Genomic DNA, 27,305 nt, shown 5'->3' with positions numbered 1-27,305 from the left:
CCCATAAACAGTGGATATCAGCAGCTCTGGAACAACGAGAATTCCGAGGGAGACTGGGCAGCCTGCGGGACCCAGGCACGGAATGCTCTCCTCCTCCTAGTTTAGCTGAGACATCTGGAAGCTTCTTCACCGCAGACAGGCTCATGACATCATGATTTTCTCTAACGCTGGTATTTCACTATGACCTTCTCCACTTACCTCTGCACATACCCAGTCTGAAACAACACAGACCTGCTTACCACCCACTGTAAGTATTATTCTTACTTTGAGCTATTTACCAAAACTTATCCTCTAAAATGTGGCTCTTTGAAGGCCAAACACAGCAGTTTTAGCAAAAGGACAGGGGTCATGAACTATCTGCCAGCATTTATCCTCGGAAGAAGAGGATGATGAGATCATTTCAAAGTTTTCTTTAGTTTATGTTATAATTCAAAAGGAAATTTTTTGCTTATTTGTTTAGCTAAGAGGATCCCTTGCCTTTCATTAGGGTCCCTGATAGAGTGAACTATTTTGGAAGTAGGGACACTATTACTCTTCGAACTTGCCACGGTGAATGTTGCTTAGTGTTCGTGCTGTCATGGGGTGCTCTGCCGCTCAGCTCCCTTAAGAGCATCAGGGATGAGCAAGCCTGGCATGTAGGAAGTGTGTCTAGAGTGCCAGCCAGCTCCAAAGATCATCGCTCCTGTTATTTAAGAGAGCCCAGGGGTCCGCCCATTTGCTTGGGCAAGCAGATGGGCTGAAAATGGCGTGACCTGAACAAGTCGACAGACCCCATAATCAGAACTCTCTCTCCCCCATGAGCAGGGGATTTAAAGAGCATGACACCCAAGATGCATTTATGGGGTGTCTCCATCTGTCCCCCACGAAACCTCACAGGACTTAATACTGGGTCGTCCGTCATTGAACGAAAGCATCTTTTCAGAACACCTGCTAGGCTCCAGACATTCTAGGTAAGGGTGCTCAAGAAAACTCCCATTAACTTTTTTTCTTTTGAAATAAGTATAAATCCATAAGAAGCTGCAAAAAGCCAAGAAACTGGACCAGGAGATCTCCTGTCTCCTCACCTAGTTTCCCCCAATGGTAACCTTGGTGTGACTATGGTATAGACACAAAACCAAGACACTGATATCAGTCCAGACCATGAAGTACATTCGAACCTCATCCATTTTCAAGGGCAGGGGGTATTTTGGTTGTGAAAGACACAAAAACAAGAAGAAGAAACAGAAAGGAGATGTAAAGACCATGAACACAGCGGGCAGTATCAAATCATCCCATGTTACTTTGGAAATTTGCCTTTTCACTTGTTGTGAGAAGAAGATAAATGGTAAGTGCATGAGCTAGATAAATAAGACTGTCCCTAAAAAAAAAAGACCTTAAAATTTCCCCCCCCCAGAGATTAAGCATAACAATTATAATAAAATTAACTTGTTTTTCAAATCCTCTATAGATGGGAACACTTATTAGTGACGTGAGATTTGATACTCAGCAGTTCCCCCTTATCCGTGCTTCCAGTTTCCCCGTGGTCCACGGAGGCTCAAAGCAGGTGACCCTCCTGCGTCAGAAGGTCAAGTCTAGCACTAGGTCATGATGCCTATGTCGTTCCCCTCACTTCATATCGTCACATAGGCATTTTATCATCTCACGTCATCACAAGAAGAAAGGTGAGTACAGTACAATAAGATTTTGTGAGAGAGAGAGAGATCATCTTCCAAGAACTTTTATTAGAGTCTATTGTTGTGATTGTTCAATTTTATTTTTAGTTATTGATATTTAATGTGTTACTGGGCCTAATTTTTAAATTAAACTTTATCATAGGTTCATACATCTAGGATAGTAGGTACAGGGTTCAGGAATACCTATGGTTTCAGGCACCCACTTGTGGTCTTAAAATGTATCCCCATGGATAAGGGGGGGTTTACTCAATACAGATCCTAGTCCCCCCCCAAACTCACACACAATCTTCGCAATCTGTATAATTCATAAAATGATGACATGAGGAGTTTAGAACTTGCTATACATCGCCAGGCCTGGAATGGCATGTAGAAGGCACTTGGATTTTGTCACTTTCCCTAAGTAATCTTTAGAAGCCCCTATTGTTGTACCCATTATAAATTAGTCTTATCAAGTCATTAAAGGTTTCAAAAATATTCTTCCCTGAGCATTCTTATTTTAATATATGTATGAAACATATATATACATATACACACACACACACATATATATATATATACACACACACACACATATGTATATATATATATTTGGAAATATTAAAATGGAATATTTTATTATTATTAAATATTAAGGTTTTCCTCTATATCTCATTTTCATAATATACAGTCAGATTGGGATGTTAGGACATCGAACCATTAATACTCCAGCATCTTCCTTAACTAACAACTTCTTTCAAAACTGATGTAATGCGAGGTAATCGATAAGGGACCTCTCACTGTGATGCGTTTGCCAATATTTGGTCTTTAGCCGAAATACTTTTTAAAAAAACAGCAGCAGCCCACCAAAAGAACATGATGTCTCCAGAAGCTTCTAAGAAGCAGAATGTCCAGGTCTATCAAAAAAGACCAGCAGTACTTTCCTAACCAGGTAATGACGCGGTAACCTTTTTGATTATTCACCCTAAAAAAGCTGCTCTGGTATTAGGAAACAAAACACAGCATTTTCCTTTTGCGTGGTGGGGAGTTGTCTGTGTGGATCTCCCACCAGCCAGGCCAGCCAGAATAAACAGATGTTTCATTACGTGGAGGAGCCAAATTCCCCTCCACTGTACACACAGAGCTGATGACCCCCACTGGGGTCATCTGAATTCTAAATGACCAAGCAGAACTTTTGCAGACCCCCACCCCTACCCTCACCCCTTCTAGGGCCAGCCCTAGGCAAGGCTCTGAAATAGGAGAAGCTTGCTCTGGACCACACTGGTGGAGTCTCCCCTCCCCCAGGTATCATCTCAGTTGAGTGTCCCGAGGTCTTCCCTGCCCCCACCCCTGCCCACCTGGAACTCTCTCCATACAGGGTTGCTTCCCTAGGCTTGGCCACCTCACAAAGATTCCAAGGACATGGGGAGTGCCCTCAAATAACCTGCCCAAGACACAGAGCTAGAGAGCTGCAGGCCTGACTCCAAGTTCTGTGCTCTGTCCATTGCCCACAGTGTGTTGAATGGCTCTGTAGGCCTAAGTAGTTGGAAACTGACTCTTTAATTCATTTTTCTTAAGCTCAAGAATTTACAAATTGTTTGTGGTGGTCCTTATTTCTTCAGAATCAAATCATCAGGTATGTTCTATTTCAGCTCCCAGAAAAAATTTAAAATGCTTAAAAGTATTTAAAAATTTTTTAAAGTACTTCAGATAGTAACATTTTTGAAAAATTTTTATTTAGAGAGACAGAGTGTGGAGTGGGGGGCAGAGAGAGAGAGAGAATCTTAAGCAGGCTCCACACTTAGTGCAGAGCCCAACCTGGGGCTCGATCCCGTGACCTTGCGATCATGACTTGAGCTGAAATCAAGAATCAGATACTTAACTGACTGAGCCACCAGGCGCCCCTATGGTTTACAACCTGTCTTCAGCAAAATGTAGCACCCTTTGTGTGTGTGTGTGTGTATACATGCATGTGTGCATATATACATACAAATGTATACATATAAAAAATTAAAAATCATCAAAATAATCAAAACCAAGGAACTTTTCATTGACCATAGCATATTTCTTTGTAGTTGTTAAAGTAGAATAAAAAATAACTTTATTCTTTGCAATACAACAAAGTCCTCTATTTAATAGGTAACACAAAAGAGAAAACCACCTCTGTAAAAGCTTTCAAATTGATTTCTAAATTCACCATTATACTATCAGTGGACTCAGCTTCATGCCTGCGAAGAAGACCCTGAAACCATTTACCTGGAGATCTTTCTCTGCTGCACAGGTTTTTAGATCCCTGGACTTAAAAAGTGCTTATAAAACTATGCTCATGAATCAGTGATTCAGATTCTGAACCCTGGTTGGCTTCAGATTCCTTTTGTGCAGTTTGCACAGAGGTGCTGTTGTTCAGAAACACAGCCACAAAGCGAGCTCAGTGGGGCTGAAGAAAAACAGACCACGGGCTCGTGCATGAATGCGTCCCCAAAGACAGGGCAGTGTACGTGCCCTGTGTGTGTGTGTGTGTGCGCGCGTGTAACTAGTTATTCAGAGTGCTTTAGTGCAAGATGAACGTGTCCAAGTGTCATCCTTTGATTTCAAACTAGAATCTGTAGATTTTCTTCCCAAGCTGGCAGCTTGCCATCCCCGCAGGCCTCAAGTGGCTCGTGGCTTTGGGAAGAAAGGGGGTCTCAGTTATGGGACACTCTGCTGCTCCCGCCCACCACACTACTGTGGGTCTCTCGGTTTTAGGATGGATTCCACGGCCAGATTTCCTAGACTTTCAACTTAAACCATCAAAGGAATCATGGATTCCTTTACGATGTATAGACTTAAAAAAAGGTATTTATAGAGGGAAGGTGTTCTACCATATTCTCTGTGATCTGAATTCTCCCTCATCACAGCCGGGAGAAATAGCCAGGGCTTTGGACACCATCTTAGACTGATAACCACTTTTCCATACTCTCTGCATAACTTACATAAAGAGGACCCCAAGTTCACCCGACTGGTTGTGAAAGTGGCCAGGAAAACCATACATTCACATTTTTAAGGTGAAAATTCTAAATTTGAATTATTACTTCAATGGTTTTTCTCCCTTCTTTCTTCCTAAATACTGTGACTACAATAAGTACACTCGGTCGCCATACAGACATTTTCATACAAAATCTCCCTCCCTTCATGGAGGGCACATTTTGTTTCAAGAAACCTTCAACAGCCAGATATAATTAATCAGTGAAAGCTGAGGGTCAGATCTATGCAAAACAATGAACATTTGAGCTCTTGTGTTTCTTAGGCACGATTGTGAGTACTGGAAATGCACTGTTTCACTCAGTTCGTTTAAGAATTTGATGATACCCATTTCAAAGATGGGCAATTTGAGGCTCACACAAGCTATGTAACACATCCCAAGTGACATACCTGCTAAGCACAAAGCCAGTTCCCTCCAGATCTGCTTACTCTAGTGTTAGGTTCTCAACCACTGCCCTATGCTTGAAAAAGGGGAATCAGCAGTTTTCTCTGTAAAGAAGAAATACTTTCAGCAGTCTAGGATCCTACTCTGTAGATCAGAGACATATTTCTAGTAAATTCCTAATACTTTCTACACCCTTACCTCAAACAAAGACCAACTAAAGGCATCACAGCATCTAAAAACCAAAGGACAAAAAAAAAAAAAAAAAAAAGAAAAAAAAAAGAAAAAAGGAAGAAGAAATAAGAAAAAAAAAAAAAAGGACAATGAGCTGGACTTACAGCTTTCGAGAAGTTTCTCCAAATGGTCAAATATGAAAAGTTACATATGCAAAAACATCAAGCTAAATTCAAGTTCTAGAAGCATAAAGCATTGAGCAACTTCTTTGTAATGAAAATGGAAACCAGGATCAATTTTCAAGTAGGACAAATATTGTTCTTTGGAATGGAAACTTGTTGCTGCATCTCACCACGGAGCAAAAGGCTTATAAACTCCTGAAAAAATAAGGTTCACATGGAAACAAAAACACAACAGGAACTCCAATATGGATACCAACAAACGCTGCCTGTCTTCTCAATTCCTTTAAAAGCCATCGTTGGCTATTAAAATGTCAATGTAGAAATCATAAAATACCAATAACTCTAGTATTCCAGAGGAAATGTTTATGCTGAAGATTTTAAACTTTGGTTTTATAAAAATTTACTAGCAAGGAAGATTGATGGAAAATGATGACGTCTAAGGACAGGCAGGTTCGGTTACTAGGAAGTCACAAGACTGTATCTTGAAGTCATGAGGACCACACAGTAATGGCAAATAAGGACAGCTAACACCTTCGATTTCTCATGATGTGCCAGGTGCCATTTGGAAGATTTTTTAAAAAAAATGTAAATTAACTCACATCATTCTCACATCTCTAAAAGGTAAGTATTACTTTCAGCCCTATTTTGCACTTGAGAAAAGGGAGGTACTGAGAGATTAAGTAACACACCCAGTCATACAACTGGGAAGTAGTAAAACTGGAACCATTGGAACCAGCTGGTCAGGGACTGACAATTTTACTCCCTTGTCTCTGACAACTCGCTGGGCAAAGCCCTGCCCATGAGGACAGGATTGTCCCCACAGAACTGAACTAATTGTGGAGGGAAAACAGGAATTTCCTCCATGTTCCTCCAGTAGAGCTTTTAGGGCTGGACTTGTGGTGCCTCTCCCTGATGGTTCACAGCTCTGTGGGAGTGCCAGAGCTCCCGGACGAACTCTCAGAAGCAGGGAGAAAGATGAAGATGGCTTCTAACCCTCCATTTTCTTGACCTGTTCTTTGCATCGTCTTCCATCTTATCCCCACCTCTCAAACTAGTCATGAGCTCTCTGAACTCTGGCCCTGGACTGTTCATGCTCTGTATCCCCCATCCCCACCCCCACCCCAGTTTGCACCAAGCAGTTGCTTCATAGAGGCTGTTGCATGATTTACATGTGTTGTGGACATCTTCCCATGGAGGCTGAGCCCTGAGCTGAGTCCTCAGGGAAGTGATGTGCGAAGAAACATGGAAAGAAGGGGTGAGAAGGCAGCCACAGGGGTTGTGAAGAGACAGAACTCCTGGGGAGTGCTTGGCATGAACCAAGGAACTGGGCTGGACTGTGACCAAACAGGGCAGTTACTGATGCGGGACCTCAGAGCCTATCCTAGGGAATTTGGAGATCGCTCCATAGGCAATTAGGATCATTGGCCGATGACACTCGGGAGGAAGCAATCTGCCGAGGGCTTTGTTTGCTGACACAGGAGCTTCCAAGTCCCAGAGTTAGAATGATCAGAGAGAGAGAGAGAAGCCAAAAGTCAAGAAGCAATTTCCAGGAAGGGAGAAGACAGTGATTAAGTCACCCATTTTATTTATTTAATTTTAACATGCTGAATGGTAGGCTGCCAGTAACCAAAGCAGGCCATCTTCACACTATTCTGACAAAGCAGGTAGAAATGGAAAGGCTTGCGGAGAGGCGGTGGACCAAGTGAACTCACTTCTGTCCCTCGGGCCAGTGAGCTCTGGGGAAGCTTCTGTGAGTTTCCACTCCTGTTTTCAGGAGGGCTCATCTCATGTCCTGAGCCCAGAGTGAAGAAGAATAATCAGGTGGAGAAGGCCATGGGCACTAGAACACAGTGGATGGTAGCGGGGGTTGGAGTTGGCAAAGCTTAGGATTGAATCCAGCTGGGAAAATCATTACTACTCATGGGAACTTGGATAAATTCACCTAAATTCACCTAAACCTGCCTTAGGTCTCAGTTGCTTCATGTATAAAATGGGGATGATTTAGTAACTGCAGATTGTTGAGGGGATTAAATGAGATAAAGGGACATAAAGCATTTAATCAAGAGTCCCGGTACATAGATTTTCTAACTTGCATTTTCTTAGCTTCCGTATTTGTTTATTTGATATCCATTCATTATGAGGCCAAACTAATAGCCAAAGTTGCTTACATTTCCCCCGTGGTCCGGAGCCCATAGCCGGAACCACCTCTACCTAACTCATATGCACCAAACCAATACCTCCCTGCCCTTCTCATCCCAGGGTCAGGGACCAGACAACTGGGCACAGCCCGTATGCCCCAGGCCCTGCTGGTATTATTCAGCCCAGCCAAGCCTAATTTGCCTTGCATGGGCAACCCCATGGAAACCCCAATAAAGGCTCAGCCTAGGCTTTCCTCTTGCTCTTTTCTGCCTCCCGACTGACTCTGGTGCTTTGGCCTGTGGTCCTGGGTGGCAGGCCACGCAGCTCCTCTTGGGAAATGTAAGTAATAAAAAATCTCCTTTGAGTGCCATGATTCTGTCTCTTTTGTCACTCAGTCGCTTCTATAAATTAAAACCCCACACGTACAACCACTGAGACAACAGAGCCCAGTAAACAACAGCCATGATAACTTTCCCACAGGTCATAAAATAAATCAGTTCTGTTCATGTCTCTTCTCTCCATCTCTTCTCTCCTGTTACTTTCACGGTTTTGACCAGAATCATTGCAACAACCTCCTGAGTACGTCTTGTGAAATCCAATCTCTTGCTTCCTCAAACCATCTCTTCAGATGCTTCTCTTCTAAAACTCAGGATGTAGGTCCCCCTCTGCCAGGAAAGCTTGATACTGTTCCCTCTGGTCTAAAGATCCAGTCCAGCTCCTTATCTTGGCAGTTAGACCTTCCAGGGTCTGGCCCAGAACAGCGGCCATATTGGACAACTTGACATTGCCCACTAAGGTCACAGCTTTTCACACCTGTCTGTCTTTGCTCAGGCGTACCCATTAGTTTTACACATAGCAACTGCTCCGTGAATATTTATTGAATCATAAGCCCTGTGATTATTCTAATTAAAATAAAGGACTCTTATCAAGTGGTTAATTACATAGTTAATAATGGAGAAATATGGGAAAAGGCTTATACAAGCTCATTTACATGAAGAATAATTAGTACAGGTCAGAGTATAAGAGTCTATTAAATTCTATCAGAAAACAGTGATGATATAAAAATCATTTTACAGTATTATTGCCATATTTAGTCATAACTATTAATTATATGATGGGGTTAATACTAATTTAGGCTTGCAAAGACAAAATATTTTTTTGTTTGTAAACAAACTGTACACCTGTGAGGTGTAATTTCCCTGTGTGCATTTTACTCATGCCCGAAGTTGCTAGGCCAAATATGGAGTAAGGTTAACAATTCCACTTGGAATTTATAGAAGTCTAACCAGGATTCTTCAAACTCTTTCTGGTCCTAAAGAAAGAAATGGGCCATGACCCGGCTGGAAGGAACCCAGATGCAGCCTGGTCTCTGTTCCTTCAAGCCTACGCTAGACCTGAATGAGGAAATCAGGTTTGGGTAGAACTCACTCATATCCTCTCTAATGGCTACCTGAAACTCCTCCCAGGTCTTCAAGAAATATTTGGTGGATTATCTGACTTTATCATCTGACTTTCCATCCAGCATAATTGTTGAAAAAGAAAGTTGGCTGAGTTTACAGCTACCTCTTCTTACTAGGTAGGTGGTTGAGCTTGGGAAGGAATGAAAATCATTTCATTGATACAAGGAGAAGCTGTTCCCGGCTGACATAAGGAAATGGTGGTTAGGAAAGAATCTTAAAAATTACTCAAAGATGATTACAGGCTGTCACTGAGCAATGAGGAAGGAAGAGCTTTCTTTTCGACTACAGGGTGCCTAGCTCTACAGACAGAAATTATTATTTTATATTTAGGCCAATGGTAGTCTATATGCCTTTGAAATGTAAAAAACAATAATAACTTAAGTACCTGGTATGACTTTCAAAAACATCAAGATAGATCCCACTGGTCATACAGGAAAACCAGGCCCCTTGCTTTGTAAGATCTTGCGTTTCATGGTTCTGAAGTCACTGGTGAGCATGTAGTCATTGAGTGCCTGCTTGACGCAGGACATTGGGCATGGGAGACTCAGAGGGTAGCAAGCCATGGAGCTCTCCCTGGGCTCACCATCTGGATAAGGAGGCAGGACCACATGGAAAGTGAATGAATGAGAGATATATGCTACCTCACAGCCAAGTCTTTTCAGTGTTCCCAGAAGCTTCAACAAAGCGTGAAAATTCTGAAAGGACCCATGTGCTAAAATGAACATGATTTCACTCAACAAAGCAAATAACTTAGTTGCCATTTAAAATTCGCAAGTGTTCGTCCCTGATTCGGTTTTGAGAAAGTGTGTGGGGGAAATTGCTTGTAGCAGAGATGCCCTTGGATGGTTTTCAAGCCCTGATCAAGGGCATCATGTTGCATGCCTCGACCTTCTGCCCCTGTGTTTGCCGACTTCTGAAGCAGTCAAAGCACAATTAAGGCAGGTTTTAGGATGCCGAGTTGGGGGCTACCCTTATGTAAAATACGCATCCTTACTGCATTTGGGCAGAACTGGCAGCGACATAGTTATAACTCTAAGTCTGAAGCTGTAAAGTGACCCAAATCTGCCTCCCCCTTCAGTTTCCTCACCCCTGTGAGGTGTAGGAGGGCTCCTTGAGCTGTATCGGCTTCTGCTTCAATTTTCTGTCCATTTCTGAGCTGGGTGTTGAGCAAGAACATCCATGTAGGCAAGGCCAAGAGCAGTTATGAGTTGAAAAGACTTGTCTCAGGTCACACTGCCTAGCAACTGGGACGCTCCTCCGATCACTTTCATTAAAAAAAAAAGTCACTAAACATTCACGAAAGGCATGAACTAGGGGTTGTCACGTTCTCTGAGTTAACTTTTACCACGTACCAATGATATATTTGTATCACATAACAGATCTACTCTTCATACTTAGTGATTCTATGGTGTGTGAAACAATTGCAACTATTAAATTTTACATCAAAAGAAAACATCATTGCTCTAGAGAACTAAGAACTAAAGCATCAAAACCATATTCTTTCTTATTTAAAGTCTCTTTCCTGGTACCTAAAAGTAAAACCTTAAAAACCATTCATCAATCCCCCTCGAGAGAAATTTGTTGAATAATTACTCTGCACCAGGACCTGGATGGGACATTAGGATAAAAAGATTTTTGAAAAGATTAATCTATGGCCCTTGCCTTTAAAGAAAAAGATTTTTTCTTGAGTAGGTTAGAAGTTAAGGCATATTTAAGGGAGGGAGAATAAAATACGAGAGAATTAAAACACAGTATCGCATCAGCCATAAAAAGGACCAAAGTTCTGATGCACGCTATGGATGAATCTTAAAAGCATTATTATGCTAAATGAAATAAACCAGACATGAAAGGACAAGTATTGTATGATTGTACTTATATGAAATACCTGGGAAAGGCAAATTTATAGACAGAAAGTAGAAGAGAGGTTACCAAGAGGGACAGGGGAGAGTTGCTGCTGCTTTTTGGTTATGGGACTTCTGTTTGGGATGATGAAAAAGTTTGGGCAGTAGATGATGTGGTGATGGTGGCATAAAATTGTGACTGTAATTCACAGCTGCTACTGAATTGTGCCCTTAAAAATGGACAAAATGGCAAATTTTATGTTATATATATATATTTTATTACCACTTAAAAAATGAATAATGTCACATACCAGAAACTATTGAATTGTCCCCTTTAACTGAGTGAATTTACATTGTAAAATTATAAATTATATCTCAAGAAACCTGTTAAAGAAACCACACCATCCCTTTATTACTTTGTCATCTCGTAAAGCTCTGAGTATTGTTAAAGAAATTTACCAGGAGCAGAACCAGGTGATCAATGTTTGAAATACTATGACTCATCCTTCTTGCTGAATACCTAGGTTCTACAAATAATCACTAATCCTTTTGGCAGTTCAGAACACAGAAGAGCCTTCTATTTTTTTGCATTCCTGGGTTAAATAACTGATTTTTCTATCTGGCAACGAATAGTTATCGGACTCTTTTCAAAATAATCTCTTGGCCTGATTCTTGAATACAGTCAGCCTGAAAAGTAGGGCTGGAAACCACCCTCAGAACAAAACAAATTACAACATTGAGTTTTTGTATCCTTCATTTGTAGGTTAGCTACAGATCAGAGCATGCCAGTATCCAGAAAAATGCCTTTCTGGCATTTTCTTTATTGACTTTCAACACATATTTGTTGAAATGAAAGAACAGTTGCGTTTACTGCTCAGACAGCTCTCAGGACCACGGGTCAGATAAAAGCATTTTGAGGGGCTGCAGGCCAGATCAGAAAGCCCCTGGGAGTTTATGACTTCTGGGCTCAATGCTCGCTTCCTCTCCTGGCTCAGAGCTTCTTTCCTAGGTCAATCATCAGCAAGACCAAAGAGTTCCTTTCTAAATAAGTATTGTTAAAAAATTCAAGGTCTAGACAGAACAGAAGGAGGTCAGGAGTTTCAATAGTATTTCATTCCAGCGAAAATTTGTTTCAGAAAAGGACACAGTTACATTCTGAATTCAGTTCGCAGGAGAGCTAGGATTTGGTTAATAGTTCTATTGTCACCTCAAAACAATTGTAACAGAAAAGAAAAATAATTAATGGGGAAACCCAGAAGCTAACTCTGTTTTGCCATGTTCCATCCCGGAGTTAATAATGTGATGTGCTTTAGACTAGAATTTGCCAAAAGCCAGTACATCTTTTGTCCTACTGGTCAAATACAAGTATCACAGAACAAGGATGACATCTGAAAAGAAAAGCTGTGGGAGGAAAACAACATGGAAATAATGCCCTTTTCCTGGGTGACCACTGAGGGCACCAATGCCTTTGACTAGGAAAATAGAAAATGAACTGTCCACAAACGAGCTAGCCATAATTTATAGTAACCCGAGAAGAAAAACAGCCTCTGGATTGTCAACTCTGTCTGAAGTGGGGGTAAGCTTGGGCACTCATCGTCACCTTCCTGAACCCTTAAAAAAAAAAAAATCACAGGGTCATACCCAAGCGTCAGACATACCCTGGGTCGGAGGTCCATCTTGGCTCCGTGGAATAAGGAGTTTGGATTCAGGCCTTCGAGGGGCGCTTCGATTCCTCCACCCGCGGATGAGGGTCCCCACCATGGTTGTGGACAGCATGCTCCCCCGGCAGCCGTGGCCCTGCTGGGCGACGGGGAGGGGTGGACAGTCCTGTCAGGCTGCCGCCGTCAGGAGAACCATGTCCAGCCGGGGCAGGACGAGGTACTACGCCCAAGGCAGACAGGTCCGGGCAGTTCGGCTGCCTGTGTCCTCCACCCACATTCTCCCTGGCTGGCGTTGTCTGCCCTCCCTCAGGAGGCCCTTGGAGAGCTTGGGAGATGGGATAAGAAAAGCAGACAGTGCCCAAATGAAGATGAGGCAGACAAATAGAGCCAATCGATAGGAGGGGATGGTCCCATCTTCTTTCTGGAAGGGAACGTGTTTTTAAATCTTCCCTTTTCACTTAAACAAGCCTCATTTTTTACAATTTAAAAATAATGATGTGTGTGTGGGAGGGGAGGTGGGAGGCATGTACCGATGCATCTTGTTTCTCTTTTCCCGTCCCGTTTCTCTTCTGAACTGCAACAGCTTTGGGGCAATTGCTTTTCCGAAGAGAACCATTCTTCTAGATCAACAGGATTCATTATCTATGAAGAACACTTCTAGTGTCCTGAGTGTTCAAGTCACAGAACCCTATCAGCTTTTGTGGTTGAGGAAAGTTAAGGCAATTTAATAAGAACTCAAAATCATGTAAACTCTCAAAGGCTTTTTAAAAATGAACTGATTCCAGTGGCCTAGTTCTATTCTCTCTCCTGGTGAGCTGGCCAGAGATGCCTCCTACTCAGGAGGAGGTGAGACCTGAACTCCACTCATTTAGTCTGTTGCTCATTCATGCCCCCTACTGGTCAAGATGTCAGGTGCACATTGGTTGGACACCAATGATTCCATTAAAGTTGTAGGAGGAGCAAGTGGTAGAAAGTTCTAGAATCCCTTGAATGTCTCTGGATGCTCTGTTCATTCACCCTTAGTGGTACTAAAATTGAATTAATGGCAGCTAGTCTCAGATGCTTTGATATTATTCATTGTCTTATGACTTCTGTGGCTTATGCCAATGATCCATATCCAAAAGGACCTCATTTTTTCCTCCCTTCCCACTTTCACCTTATTTAACAAGCTGTAGACTGTTTTTTAGCAAGTGGCAAATTCCCCCAATCTCTCCATATTTTTCACAATAAAAAAAATTGCCTACAGTTTACTAAAAAGCAGCAGGGTTTTGAGGACACACCCTTTACATAGTCATTTAGTTGAAATTTCCCTCATTTGCTCATTATTTTGACATTTCCCAAATTTAGACAAATTTTAGTATCACGGCAGATGGAGGGAAAGTAGAAATGGGGGAGGGGGACTTGAAATGGTATGAGAGTAGGAGGCTGTGGGTACTCATCCCTCCTTATCCCAACCTCAAGGTGGGGTTCAGCCACGAGTCCGGGGCACCGTGTGGGATCATGGGGGGCAGACAGCATTTGATGAGACGTATGGGTCCTGTTTCTCTTTGTGGTACAGCCCAGACCGGGGACTCCCTTTGCTTTGGAGCAGGCCTTCTGCCATAGGGGGCTGAGCTGGGCTCTGACAGGGTCAGCAGAGAGCTGCTCAGGGTGTGACACGATCTGCCCTTTAGGGAAAAGGCCAAAGAGGCCTTCAAAGGCCTCGCTCAGTTCCCATGACCTCCAGTGTCACAAGGATGGGCTGAAAATGCCTTTGCTGGGGATTCTGCCTGTGGCCGTGGAGTGGTGTCCAGGATGGAGAGAAGTGGAACCAGGTGCTCAAGCCTGGGGTCTCATTCTGGCTTGGAGGTGCGGGATGAAGCAGGAAACTTCGGGATGGTCCACGGTCACTCATCAGGGGACAGGACCAGGAGGTGGGAACACAGCACATGCCGCTGGTTACCTTGGATCATTTTGTTTCAGAACTCTGTGTTGGGCTGCAGGAGACCGAGTGGGCTGGGGATGAGGCCTAGTGGGACTTCCAGGAGAGGCTCTCCCAAGACAAGCAGAGGCCACCTTCGCCCCGTCCTTGGGCTGGGGTGGTGGAGAGAACACAGCGATGCAGAAAAAGCAAAAGATTTACTGTAAAGATGACAGAGAACGAACTTTCTCTCAACGGAGCTCTCCTTGATCGTTACTGCTGCCTCGCGTCTGAGATCCCCATAGACCACAGACATCAGTCTCCATTGGGCAGACCAGAAGTCCAAGCAAGATGAGAGCCATGGGAAGGGTGGCCAGAGCCTGATGCAAGTGAGAAGCCCAAATTCTGAGAACTTTCTTTGTGCAGCTACTCTTAGCAGCCACCAGGGTGACAGCAAGGCAAAAAAGGAGGTAAACGGAACCAACTGTTCGTTCCAATAAAATTCCCTGAGCCCCACACCAGAACTTTCCCCGCCGGTCTGCCTTGTTAGGCTCTCATGGTTCCCAGGGCCCACGAGCCCAGCACCTGCCACACTCCACTTAACTCTGTCCACGCAGCCAGCTCCCTGCAAACCTCACTGTGCGTCAAGAGCTCTCCATAAAATGCAGATTCCCAGGGCTTGCCCCACTTGGTCTAAGAACGGTGTGGGAGCTGTGTTTCCTCCAGCACCCCCTCATCCCCCCACTCCTTCTTCCCTTACCACCCTGGAACCAGCTGAGGAGGCCATGAAATCAACTGACCAGACTGTGGGCTTCTGGAAGCCAGGGGTCATGATCTTTCCTACCAACACAGTTTTGCAGCTGGTACACAGTTTGTTGGATGAAAGGCATCAGCCCTGTGGTCGGGGCCCAGCAGTGTTCCCCACGGCCGGGTGGCCCCATGACCCCGTCCTCCAGCCCAACTCTTGCTTAGGACGAGCCCAACTCATCCTAAGGTAGCGCCTTAGGATGACCCCTCATTTTCTCCACCCCCCAGCCCCTCCAAATTCCCCCATTTCATGCGCCCATCATGTTTTACTCCAAGCAGTGACGAGCTGTCAGGGCTGCAGCTTCCAGTCCCTTCCGCCCCACGCAGAACGGCTCCAACTTTGCTTCAGATACTACGGAAAAGGCGTCTGTAGGCAAAAGCTCAAAACTCAGGTTTCCCAGCAGCAGCCAACATTTTGGCTGTCCTTAGTTTGTCCACTGGAGCAGGTGGACACTCAGCGGCCAAGGTTTTCCCCAACAGGAAGTTGAGCAATGGCCATGACTGCTGTGGGAAACGTGGTCAGGAAGAGGAAGAAGAGTAATGTCCTGCCTGTGTAGGTCAACCCCACCCTTCCTAATTCATACACTTATACTTCCTCAACCAGGCCTGCCGGAGCCCATGGAGTTCTTCCACCAGGATGCAAAGGGAAATAGCCTAATTGCGAGTCCATGAGGTCATTTTCCTCCAAATTAGTTCTTATGACCTACCCTCCCCCTCTTCACGAAAAAGGACACATGGAGGAAGGAAACACACTTCTTCTTCAGAATGCAGAGCTCTAGAAAACCAGAATCCCGCTAAAGGCTCTTATTTTAAAGGCCAATACGGCTCACGACGAACTTCAGTTCATAAATGTTTGCCTCTGATTTCCTCTCGTGACTCTGAGTCACCACGTAGTCCAGAAATTTCCCTAACCTAAATACTGTCCCCACCCACCCACTATCTATAGAGGATGGGGGCTGACTCTGGCCATTTGCTTCTTTGTCATCTCCTAGAACCTGCCACAGTGCAGGGCCCACAGAGGGCTCTTCACAGACGCGGACTCTGTAAAAGCGTGTCAGCTGTGATGTGGCTGTCAACTGTTAAAAAAGGTGCATGAAGCCGCCCAGATTAAGTCCGACTTCCGCCTCGGCAACGAATGTCTGCTCCCCATTATGATGTCAGGAGGGAGGAGCTGGAGCAGAGGGCAGGGCTGTGTGCAGGGAATTTCTTGCGAGCTCCTCATGGTTTTTGTCCATCTGGGTGGGGTTCCAGGAGCTTCTGGTCTCTCTGACTCCCCACAAGGACTTCTCTTTGGGGGCGGGAATCAGGAATTTGACCGGCAACTATAGAAGGGAAGACTGGGCAGGTGTAATCGAGCCCCGTTCTGGCTCTTTCGGCTGAGGACTGCCCGCAAGTCACACACGTTGTGCTGTACTTCTTGATGTTGTGAGTGTGACATGTGCCAGATCCGCTCCTGTGAGGGGAAGTCTGCCCTGCTCACCCTGCTGCCTGGGAAAGCTTGTGATCCTGGGTCTGGGATGTGGATGACACCTGTCCTCCGACGGAAGGCACAGTCTCCAAAGTCAGCTTTATTGGAAGTCGAGGCAAGGGTGCAGTCCCTCTGTGCCCACCCCTTTGTTCTATGTTTTCAAATGGGTTCAGAACCTGGGTGGGAGGACAGCATCTTTATTGCCCTGTCCTCCCACATCCTAAGTGCAGGCCATGGTGTTGATTTGGTGATTTCTAGTGAATTGTTTTATGCCACCATTAGCTTTTAGGGTCCTGCAGTTGACTTTTTGCTGTAACTTGGTGGGGAACTTTAAGCCTTACACCACGAGCGGTGATTACTTTGGCCCCTGAGTCAGCTTAAGTTGATTTTGCCCACAGGTGAGGGGCTCTTCCTAGAGTATCAGGGCTGTCCATCAACGGAGGAATGGAGAAAGGAGATGTGGCGTAGATGTACAATGGGATATGACTCAGCCACAAAAAAGAATGAGATCGTGCCATTTGTGGCAATGCAGATGGACCCAGAGGGTATTAAGTTAAATGACATAAGTCAGAGAAAGACAAATAGCATGTGATTTCCCCTATATGTGCAATTAAAAAAAAAAAATCAAAACCCAATGAATAAACACACAAAAGAAGCAGAAACAGGCCCTAAATACAGAGAACATGCTCTTGGTTGCCAGAATGGGGGGGGGGGGGTAAGGGGATGGGTGCAATGGCTGGAGGGGTGTGAGAGATACAGGCTTCCGGTTACGAGATGAGTTAAGTCATGGGGATGAAAATCACAACACAGGGACTTAGTTGATGGTATTGTAAGAGTGTTGTCTGGTGACAGTGGGGAGTCATACTTGTGGTGAGCACAGCATGAAGTCTCAAGTGGTCGAATTGCTACGCTGTACGCTTGAAAGTAATGTAACATTGTGTGTCAACCGTACATCAATGAAATAAATAGACAGTCAGGCCTGCAGGCATCAGACCCCCACAGGCAGGGCTCAGGCCCCACTCCCCCAAGCAGATGGCCAGGTGGTCCCAGCAAGTGCCAGCTTAGCTTTGGGAGGTGGGCTACTGCAGTTTGCCCTTGACCTACACAGGTGCAGGGTCTCTGAAGCAGGTGTACTGAGGCAAAGAGTCAGCAACAGGAAAAGGAGAGGCTTTTTCACCATCTAGGGTGGAAAGCTATTACAAGGCAGCCGGTTGTGTATGTACTGCCGACTAGACTAGGGTGGAGCCTCGAGTGCTTACTGCCAGGACGGTCCAGGCAGTGCTAAGTTCGCTGCTCTAAATTCCATCCTGTATTCAAGGCCAAAAGGAAGTGGGGGTGGGGAGAGGCAAAATCCGGGTTTGGGTGGCTCATGCACAGGTTGGAGAGCCTCCCCGCACTATGGGGCCTTAAGGTGCTTCCAGATCAACCGGTCATCTCACTCACATACCACGGAGACTCCGCTCTGGAGTTGGCAACGGTCTTTGGGCCACAGTACTGCATGTTGGGAAGATCACTAACTGCTCCAGGGGATGGGAAATAAAACACTTTTCTAAATGTAGAGGGTCTGGCGTCATTGGTGTTTGTTTAGTTCTCAACATGGAGAAAAGGGAAGAAATCCTAAAGTTAAAAAAAAAAATAAAAAATGAGAAGAAAAAGACGATGCTCTTGGGTCATTTCTTCTCTTGAAGTAATAAGTACAACCCAGGCTGAATTGCTCGTCCTGGATCCTGTACAAGATTCAGCCCACACTACCCTAACTCCCAGATGCCGTATCTATGGACCTCGGTGTTATAGTGCTCACAGATGGGAAAACAGCAACATGGGTGGTGTCTGTTGATAGAAGTCCATCCCTGAGAAACTTCGCCATAAATTCATATACAGTTGGATTCTCACATACACAAGCATGTTTTGCAGTCTAGGAACATTTATTAGCTGCCAAGACATCTCTCCTCTATCCACCCTCAGGATAGGAAAATGTGGTCAAACTTGCCCATCTAAGAAGCCTTGCCCTGACTCTCATGGGATCCAGTTCCTCGGGGGGCAGCTCTTTTCTCTTCAAGGGTAAAGGTCACTCACCTCCCCATGTCTTCCCCAACTCATGCCAATCTAGCTTCCAACCATCAGAATGGCTCTGTTGCTTAACCCAGCTGGCTTCATCAGTTGTCTTCTCATGGAATTTCTGGCCGGGCCTGACACTCTTGGCCCCTCCCTTCTTCTTGAAGCACTGTCTTCCTTTGGGGACCATGGTCCTTATTATCCTGCTTTTTCTCCTCCCTGTATTGACATTCCTTTTCAGTCTCCTTTGTTGGATCACCAAGGACTCATCTTTGTCTGTGGCCCAAGATCTGAGCACCAGACCAGCACCTGCAAGGGACTGTTTGATATCTGAGAATTCATGAGTAGCTGAAATTTGGACACTCAAAACGAAATGTCACCTTCCTCCCAAATCTGGTCCTCTCCCAGGGAATGCCATCCCACTTGCGTGGATACCCCAGCCAGAAATTGCATTCTTTCCACCATTTTGCTGCAGATATTCAAATCAGGACACCCCCACCCCTGTTTCTGTTTGTTTGTTTTTACTTCTTAACTCACTCTCCAATGTCATTCCCTTTTCTCCATCGCTGCCCTGGTCGTCTTTCACCTCTACTGGTATAATATTCTCTGAAACCTTCTCCTGGAGCGCCCAGGCTCATCACGCCACAAGCTTTGCAAACTGTGGATTGATGTTGCCCGTCCTTACTTCCTGCACTGAAAACTCTTCTATGTCTTTTCACTTCATCGGGGACAAGGATCAAACCTTTCACATAGATCCCAACACCTGGCATGTCCTAGTCCCCGCCTCCTTGCTAACTTACTGGATTCTCTCCTGGACAGCTCCAGACTCACCATCACACTTCCCTGAGTTCCTCTAGGGAGTCAGGGTCCAGACATATTACTTTCCTGCCACGGATGACCTTACGCTGCCGCTATGCTTGGTCTCGGTCCAGTGGCCACCTCCTCAAGGCAGTGCCTGTGTGTGTTCCCTTTCTAGCATTTATAATTTGCAATGAATGCTTGGTTTACAGTCATCTCCCCTACTAGCCCACTCCGTAATATTGATGTGTGTGTTGGGGGTGGGAGTCATGTGAGTTTGCTCACATCAAAACCCCAGAATAGTGCCTGATGCATAGTACATACTCAATGAGCACTTCTTGAATGAATGAATGAACAACTCTTGTGCACTGGGGCGTTGGTATAATTAGTGTGCATGATATCTCTATCTCAGCTGTTGTAATTAAAAAAAAAACAGGCTATTGTTATAATTAGAAACTAACTTCTGTTCAAGAAAGCAGCCCATAATTATAAAATAATTCCCGTGGGAAAGCGTGATCTACTTCATGATACCTACCTTATTTTATGAGTTCTTCTAAGAGCACTGTGGTGCAAAGTGGGCTGTCTCTACTTAGATTGTCTATTTAAGATTCACATCATCTGTGCCCCTAGGAATCCTATCTGTATTGCTGTCCATAGCCGTAAAGCTCCAGAAACTTAACCAAGGACTAAACATCCCCTTGCAGCTTAATATTCATTCTAAGATTAAAACTGAGATTAAATCATATTTTTTTTAAAAAAGTGTGAAACTTGCAGTCTATTCACAAGCTAACAACTAAGAAAATGAGGGCTGCAGAGCCTTCTCATGCCTAACTCTTAATAAACCACAAAAATGACTTTTGCATTTACAGCTGACCCTTGAATGATGGGGAGGTTAGGAGTACCTCCTCTTCCTCCCACAGGAAAAAATCTATGCATAACTTCCGACTCCCCAAAACTCTACTGCTAGCTGCCTGCTGATGGGAAGCTTTACTGATTAATATAGAGAGTCAGATGAACACATACCTTGTATGTCACATGCATTATATGCTCTGTTCTTACAATAAAGCTGGAGAAAAGAAAATGATATGAAGAAAGTCATAAGGAGGGGGAAATACATTTACCGGACTGTGCTGTATTTATTAAAAAAAAAAAAAAAAGGCAGCAGACCCGTGCATTTCCAGCCCATGCTGCTGTGGGGTATACACCAAAGGAAGAAAGGCTATACCCTATAGTACCGTGGCACCTTCACTTGCAACTACAATTTACTAAGAATTTGTTTAACACATTGATTTTGCAGAAAAAATCATCCCTTAATATTTTTTCCCTTCTAATTTTTCAGGGACTTATCTATAGTCTCAGACATGAAAAGCAACAGGTTTAAAGATTTATTGATGTATTTGTAGGGGAGTGGCAGAGCAAGAAGGAGAGAGAGAATCTCAAGCAGACTCTGGGCTGAGCGTGGGGCTCGATCCCAGGACCCGGAGATCATGACCTGAGCTGAAATCAAGAGTTGGATGCCTAACTCACTGAGCCACCCAGGAGCCCCTTATTATTATTATTATTATTATTATTATTATTATTATTAAAGATTTATTTATTTTAGAGAGATAGAAAGAGAGAGAGAGTGAGCATGCGGGCGGGTGGAGGGGAAAAGCAATAGGGTTAGACTGAACTCCAGTTTATAATTACTTAGTATCTGGAGATTTCAGGCTTTAAAAACTACAATATCAATGCTAGCCCAAATGATAAAACCCAGGCTTTCTAACCCTATTTAAAAGGCACCCAGATGGGGCACCTGGGTGGCTCATTCATTGGGCAATGGCCCGGGGTCCTGGGATCGAGCCCCGCATTGGGCTCCCTGTTTGGTGGGAAGCCTGCTACTCCCTCTCCTACTTCTCCTGCCTGTGTTCCCTCACTTGCTGTGTCTCTCTCTGTCAAAATAAATAAATAAAATCTTAAAAAAAAAAAGGGACCCAGAAATGTTTTGTCTTTAATTCACATCCTCATTCATTCAGTCATGGATGGTTAGAACAGAGTCCCAAGAAAACCTCAACATTTGGCGGTTGAAAACAACCATCTGCTCTAGCAAAACCTGTGTTTTTTTGGTGATTCCACCCTGAAATCTGAACCCCATAAAATTTTAGACCTCTATAAGGTGCAGAACCTTAAACCAGAGCCTGTGCCAACATTTCTCTCTCTCTTATAAAAAGAGTACGTGGATTAATTATAAGGTGCTGATTGACTGGGATTAGTCTTGATCCCTGTCTGCACAAAATTAATTCCTACCACTTACATCAATTAGATTGGGTTGAGATGGATAACTCGGGTGGAACCTCATATAAAAACTTCTGTTTACTGAGGCATCTGAAGTTAACATGGATGATTTCTGTTAAGAAATAATTCTTGTTTCTATACAGGGCATTATTGATGGCACTAGGAGTTAAATTTCTCCATGCTCACTTTATAGAATTATTAAAGCTTATTCAGGCATTTCTGAATTTAGGTGTTCATTTGGAACAGTTTTAAAACATTTGACTAGAAAAAGTGAAAAAATATATTTATCTTTTTGTCCACATTTTGTCTTTAAGTATCAGATATTACCCATACCAACATTTAAGGAGTCATAAATACCATTTACATTAAAGACAAGGGAACACACTGACAAGACCTTATCAGGCTCTTCTTTTACTCTTGTTGAAAACATTTGGCATTAGACATTTTAACATTCAGCTAACTGGATGGTCTAGCAAATGGAATTTGGGCAATCCCAGATCAGAGCACCTTCACCCTGGTTAGCTCCTGGTAGTAAGCTCTCTTTTACTTCCCCATGGTCTAACCCTCTTCCTCGATGCCATTGGAGGTATATCCCTCCTCTCCTTCCTCTTCTGCTGAAGGCTCCCAAGTCAGCAGTCCCAGAAATCTGTTCTTGCTTCTGCAGACAGCAAGGAAGTGAGCATAGGAATAGAGTTCTTACACATAATTTTAAGTGGTTGGAACAACTACTATCAATAACCAGGAAAAGACAGGGGCACCTGGGTGGCTCAATTGGTTAAGTGTCTGCCTTTGGCTCAGGTCATGATCTCAGGGTCCTGGGATCCAGCCCTGCATCAGGCTCCTGCTCAGCGGGGAATCTGCTTCTCCCTCTTCCTCTGCCTGCCGCTCCTCCTGCTTGTGCTCTCTCTCTTTCTCTGTCTCTCAGATAAATAAATAAAATCTTAAAAAAGAATAACAAAAAGTAAAAGATAGTGTTACATCATATTAGGGATTAAGCTGGCTGATATATTTTGCCCCACTATAATTAAATAAAAAACAGACTATTCAGACAACAGAATTTAGAATTTCTTTCCCAATTAAGAATATTTTACATGAAGGTGTACCTGGGTGGCTCAGTGGGTTGAGCCTCTGCCTTCAGCTCAGGTCATGATCCCAGGGTTTTGGGATTGAGCCCCACATCGGGCTCTTTGCTCAGTGGGGAGCCTGCCTCCCCCCCGCCCCCGCCTGCCTCTCTGCCTACTTGTGATCTCTGTCAAATAAATAAATGAAATCTTTTAAAAAAAGAAAGAATATTTTACATGAGGGGCATATTTTAGATGTTGGGATGAACATAGGTGGGTCCCTCCCTAAGCTGGTCTTATGTCTGTGTGTGTCATGAAGATGTCCCCTGATGGGATGATATATAAATTTTTGAGCCCAGAAGAACAAACAGGAATAAATAGGAGTCAGCCTGCCGGGAGCCGTAACATGAGGTGTTGAGCAGATACTGGGAATGCCAAGTGCAAAGACCCAGGTTCCTCTTTGGAGGAAGGGCAAACAACACAGGAAGCAGGAACCATGGGTGGGTGCGTGCGTACGTACGTGCGTGTAGGAGTTGTAAGGGCAAAGAGTAAGTAACAAGAGAAGGACAACAGAGGTAAGCAGGAACCAGGCCACAAAGGGCCTTATGTATCTTTTTTTTTTTTTTAAAGATTTTATTTATTTATTTGTCAGAGAGAGAGAGAGAGAGCGAGCGAGCACAGGCAGGCAGAGTGGCAGCAGAGGCAGAGGGAGAAGCAGGCTCCCTGACGAGCAAGGAGCCTGATGTGGGACTCGATCCCAGGACGCTGGGATCATGACCTAAGTGAAGGCAGCCGCTTAACCAACTGAGCCACCCAGGCATCCCAGGGCCTTATATATTTTAACAGAGTCTGACTTCATCCTAAAGCAACAGGAAGGTTTTGAAAGGTTTTTGGTTGAGGAATACCGTGATCAGATCTGTGTTTTGCAAAGAAGATTCTTGATAAAGTTGGAGAACAGATGAGGAAATAAAGGCAGAGGCCAGTGGGGAAAGAGAGGATGGCGGCCCAGAGTATGGACACCTATGGATTAGGGCTGATTAGACTGGGGTGGGGGGGAAGGAGAGGGAGGGGTCAGGTTGAGGGCTGAGGCCTGTGGTGTAGACACTCCGGGATTGGCACCACCATTGGCTCACTGGGGTCTGTGCACAAGAGCAGAGGAGTTTGGATTGGGGGTGGGGGGGGGTTCAGGTAAACAGTGAGTTCTCCGTTTTTAGACATCTGGGCTACTCTAGTATTTTCTCCTCCATTACAGCTAATCCTTTGAAAGCATTTTTGAAAATGTGCTTTTGTAGAGCCTTTGAATTGCATCAGTTCCTCCCACAGATCAAAATCTATCTCCTTCATCCCATTTCTCGCACTTTCTAAAACTGCAGTTGCTCAAGAAGTGCTTATCGCATGATACCCTTAAGATAAATTCCCAGAAAGAGTACTGCAGGCTTAAAAAGGTAAGGCTTTAATAATTCTTTTATATGTGCCAGGTTTTCTTCAGAAAGACTGAATCAATTTACAATGTCAACAACGATGCACGAGGATACCTGTTTTCCCTAAAGCCTTTCTAGCACGGGCCTCTGACATCCCTTCACTTGGTTGGTGTAAAATGTTTTCGTTTTAAAATTGATTGAAGTTAGATAAATCTTCAGATATGGTTTCCTATTCGTTTTCTTTTGGGTGAAATGTCTGTTTGTATCCTTGGACCACTCACCCAGCTACAGTTTGATAGTGTGTGTTATCAAGTCTTTAATTTTTGCCACATGTAACTCATTTTGTTGCTTTTATTCTGTCTCCACTTTACAAGGGTTTAAAATTTTATATAAATACATTTGTGTACCTTTCCCTTTTCAGTTTTGTTCCCTTCAACCAAATTCCCTCCTTTGTAGCTGGAACTGCGAACCTAGTCTACGATTCCTTAATTATTGGGAATTGGTTGAGTTATATATTTTTTGGCATGTGGTCTGAATCTTGAATATTTTTTCTTTTATATTATATTTTGTGGTTTGTAACTTTATCTTTACTAGTTTTTTACTTCATTCATCTATAGTTTATAAATATTTTATCATGATACCTGTAAGAAATATTTATGTAGATCCATTTGTTATTTAATCCTTTTTTTTAAAAGATATTATTTATTTATTTGACAGAGATCACAAGTAGGCAGAAAGGCAGGCAGAGAGAGAGGGGGAAGCAGGCTCCCCGCTGAGCAGAGAGCCCGATGTGGGGCTTGATCCCAGGACCCTGAGATCACGACCTGAGCCGAAGGCAGAGGCTTAACCCACTGAACCACGCAGGCACCCTTGTTATTTAATCTTATCTTAGATTTAAATAATCCTCATGCTTATTCTTCCACTAAGAAAAGTAAGTTTTACCATTAAAGACAAGAGGCCAACATAAAACTATCTTAGGAAGAGGTGAAAGACTCAAGATCCCCAAATATCTTGGAAATCTGAAAACCTGACAGACAAGGTTGTAGGGGCAGGACCTCCTTCCCCCAACCCCTTACCTGACCTGGAAAGCATTAGAGAAGAACCTGGAAAAAGACCTATTTGGTCTCCAACAGATCTGAGTTCGAGTCCAGCCTCTGCCGCCTGGCAGCTGTGGGACCTTAGGCAAGTCCCCACATCTCGTCGTGGAGAGTGCACTGACGGGGACAGGAATGAGCACAGGAAGACCAGGCAGGAGCTGCTGTCACAGGGCGGTAGAGATGAAATGAAACGACAGAGTGCTCATGAAGCACTTACCCCCTACCACCTGGCCGTACCCAGTCAGCAACCAAAATGGCGCTTGTGATTGCTGAACAGTAATCAGCAAGGCCACATCGTCAGTTGTTATGAAAGCTTTTTGAGTTTAGTGCTCCACTTCGCAAAGAGGAAATAGCTCCACATTGTGCTCACTTCTTCTAGAAAATGTGCAAGGTATAACCTGGGATTATGCGATTGGAAATCAAAGTGAAACCCGGGTGTCATAAATGTAGGTCTACAAAAGTGTGTAACAACAGCTGGACTTTGGCTGGCTCTCTGCTCTCTGCTCCTCACCTTGGGTATCATTCTCGAGCTTATCAACCCCCGACCCCCACCCCCAGGCCCCAGCAAGCTGCCTCTGGGAAAGGAAGGGGGGAAGAGAGCCCGACCTCTCAGGTCATTGTTCTGTCACGATTATTAGAGTAAAACAGCAATTATCCAAATTCCTCAGGAGATGAGAAGTTCTACCTAACTGAACTTTTTGGTCCCTTCAGGGTTAACAATAAAATCCTCTTTCAACCCCTGTGAAATTTCTTTTTCTCTAAAGTGGGTCACACAAGTTCCCGCTACTGTAAGTCAGTCTAGGGTCCAAATTAGCATTTAACCTTCCTCTGATGATTCGGTCTCTTGCTCTGCCTCGGGGTCAGCTCTGCACAAGGACCAACACCACAGTCTCCGGGGAGAGGAAGATGAGTGAAATGGGTTGAACGGAAATCTACGATAACAGGCTAACACGTTTCTGGAGGATTATCTTATTTCCTGAAACAAATTCCTCACGACTAAGTACTTTTGTGTGCGCTGTAGAGGGGGAGGGTTAGATTTTCTCCTAGAAACAGAGTTTAGAAGAAATAGTCCATTAAGGGCTTTGGCTTACCTACATTTTGCTGGACTACAGGTGTCTGTCATGCCCTGAGAGTCTAAAGCCCCCAGGAGTGTTCTTGAATATATTTAAGCGCCTGATAGCAGCAGCTGGTTACCAAGAGGCAGAAGAGTCTGTGCTTTGTCTCCCAGGCTCTCCATCTAAATGCTGACTAGAAGCGGGGACCGACTTAGCTCAGCTCCGCAGAGGTCATGGATTACACAGAACATTTTAAAAACAATGCAGCCCCAGACAGATGTGCATATGCTTAAAGATAAAAGGATCTTTTAATAGAATGGAGCTCACCTTAAAAGTGTTTTTGGAACTTGAACGCATGATGATCTGCCCTTTTAAAGAGGATGCTAAAGGTTAATTTTCTAAGGCATAAGGGCTGCAGACAAATGCCAAAATTCTATTCCCAGACCTAAATTATATAATCAGAAATTGAGCATTCGAACTGCACATCAAATGGTCTCGCTTTCTGGCAGACTATGAAAAAAATCAGTTTCAATGTTTGAAGTAGGCATTTGTTTATATAATGCAACCAACCATGACTGCCAAACACAATAATTAAATGCTTTAGCAAGGGAGAAATCTTGCCAGAATATGTAATTTGAGGGGGAAAATAAGCAGAGGGTTGATGTGTAGCAGAAAATGCTGAATTATTTATTTCATGCTACTCAGAGGCAGACACTCAAACTACCTGCAGAAAGACTGAAAGAGAAAGGAGAGCCTCGGAGGGCCAGTTCCATTATTAAATCTTATCCAACTTTTATCTTTAAGTGGTGATTTTTCTTCCCACCCAAACTTGGAAAATGAAGAGTTCTTATCTTCCTTTC

General features: G+C 44.0%; 1 protein-coding gene across 3 annotated transcripts in view; it reads right to left on the bottom strand.

Moving 5' to 3' along the window:
- The window catches only part of PLEKHG1 (pleckstrin homology and RhoGEF domain containing G1), a 218,103-nt gene that overhangs the window by 114,420 nt on the left and 76,378 nt on the right, over positions 1 to 27,305 (bottom strand). Inside the window, exon 1 of one of the 3 annotated variants that reach the window (XM_047733184.1) lies at positions 12,507 to 12,758. The exons of the other annotated variants lie outside the window; for them this stretch is intronic. Within the exon in view, the coding sequence (XP_047589140.1) occupies positions 12,507 to 12,624 (118 nt within the window). The 5' untranslated portion in view covers positions 12,625 to 12,758. Of the gene's footprint in view, positions 1 to 12,506; positions 12,759 to 27,305 lie in introns of those variants that run through there. 3 annotated transcript variants of the gene reach the window in all.

This window comes from Lutra lutra, chromosome 6 (genome assembly GCF_902655055.1).
Source record: "Lutra lutra chromosome 6, mLutLut1.2, whole genome shotgun sequence".
In the NCBI taxonomy this organism is placed as follows: domain Eukaryota; kingdom Metazoa; phylum Chordata; class Mammalia; order Carnivora; family Mustelidae; genus Lutra; species Lutra lutra.
The sequence above is the reverse complement of the archived record's forward strand: the minus strand, read 5'-3'. Positions and strand labels throughout refer to the sequence as shown.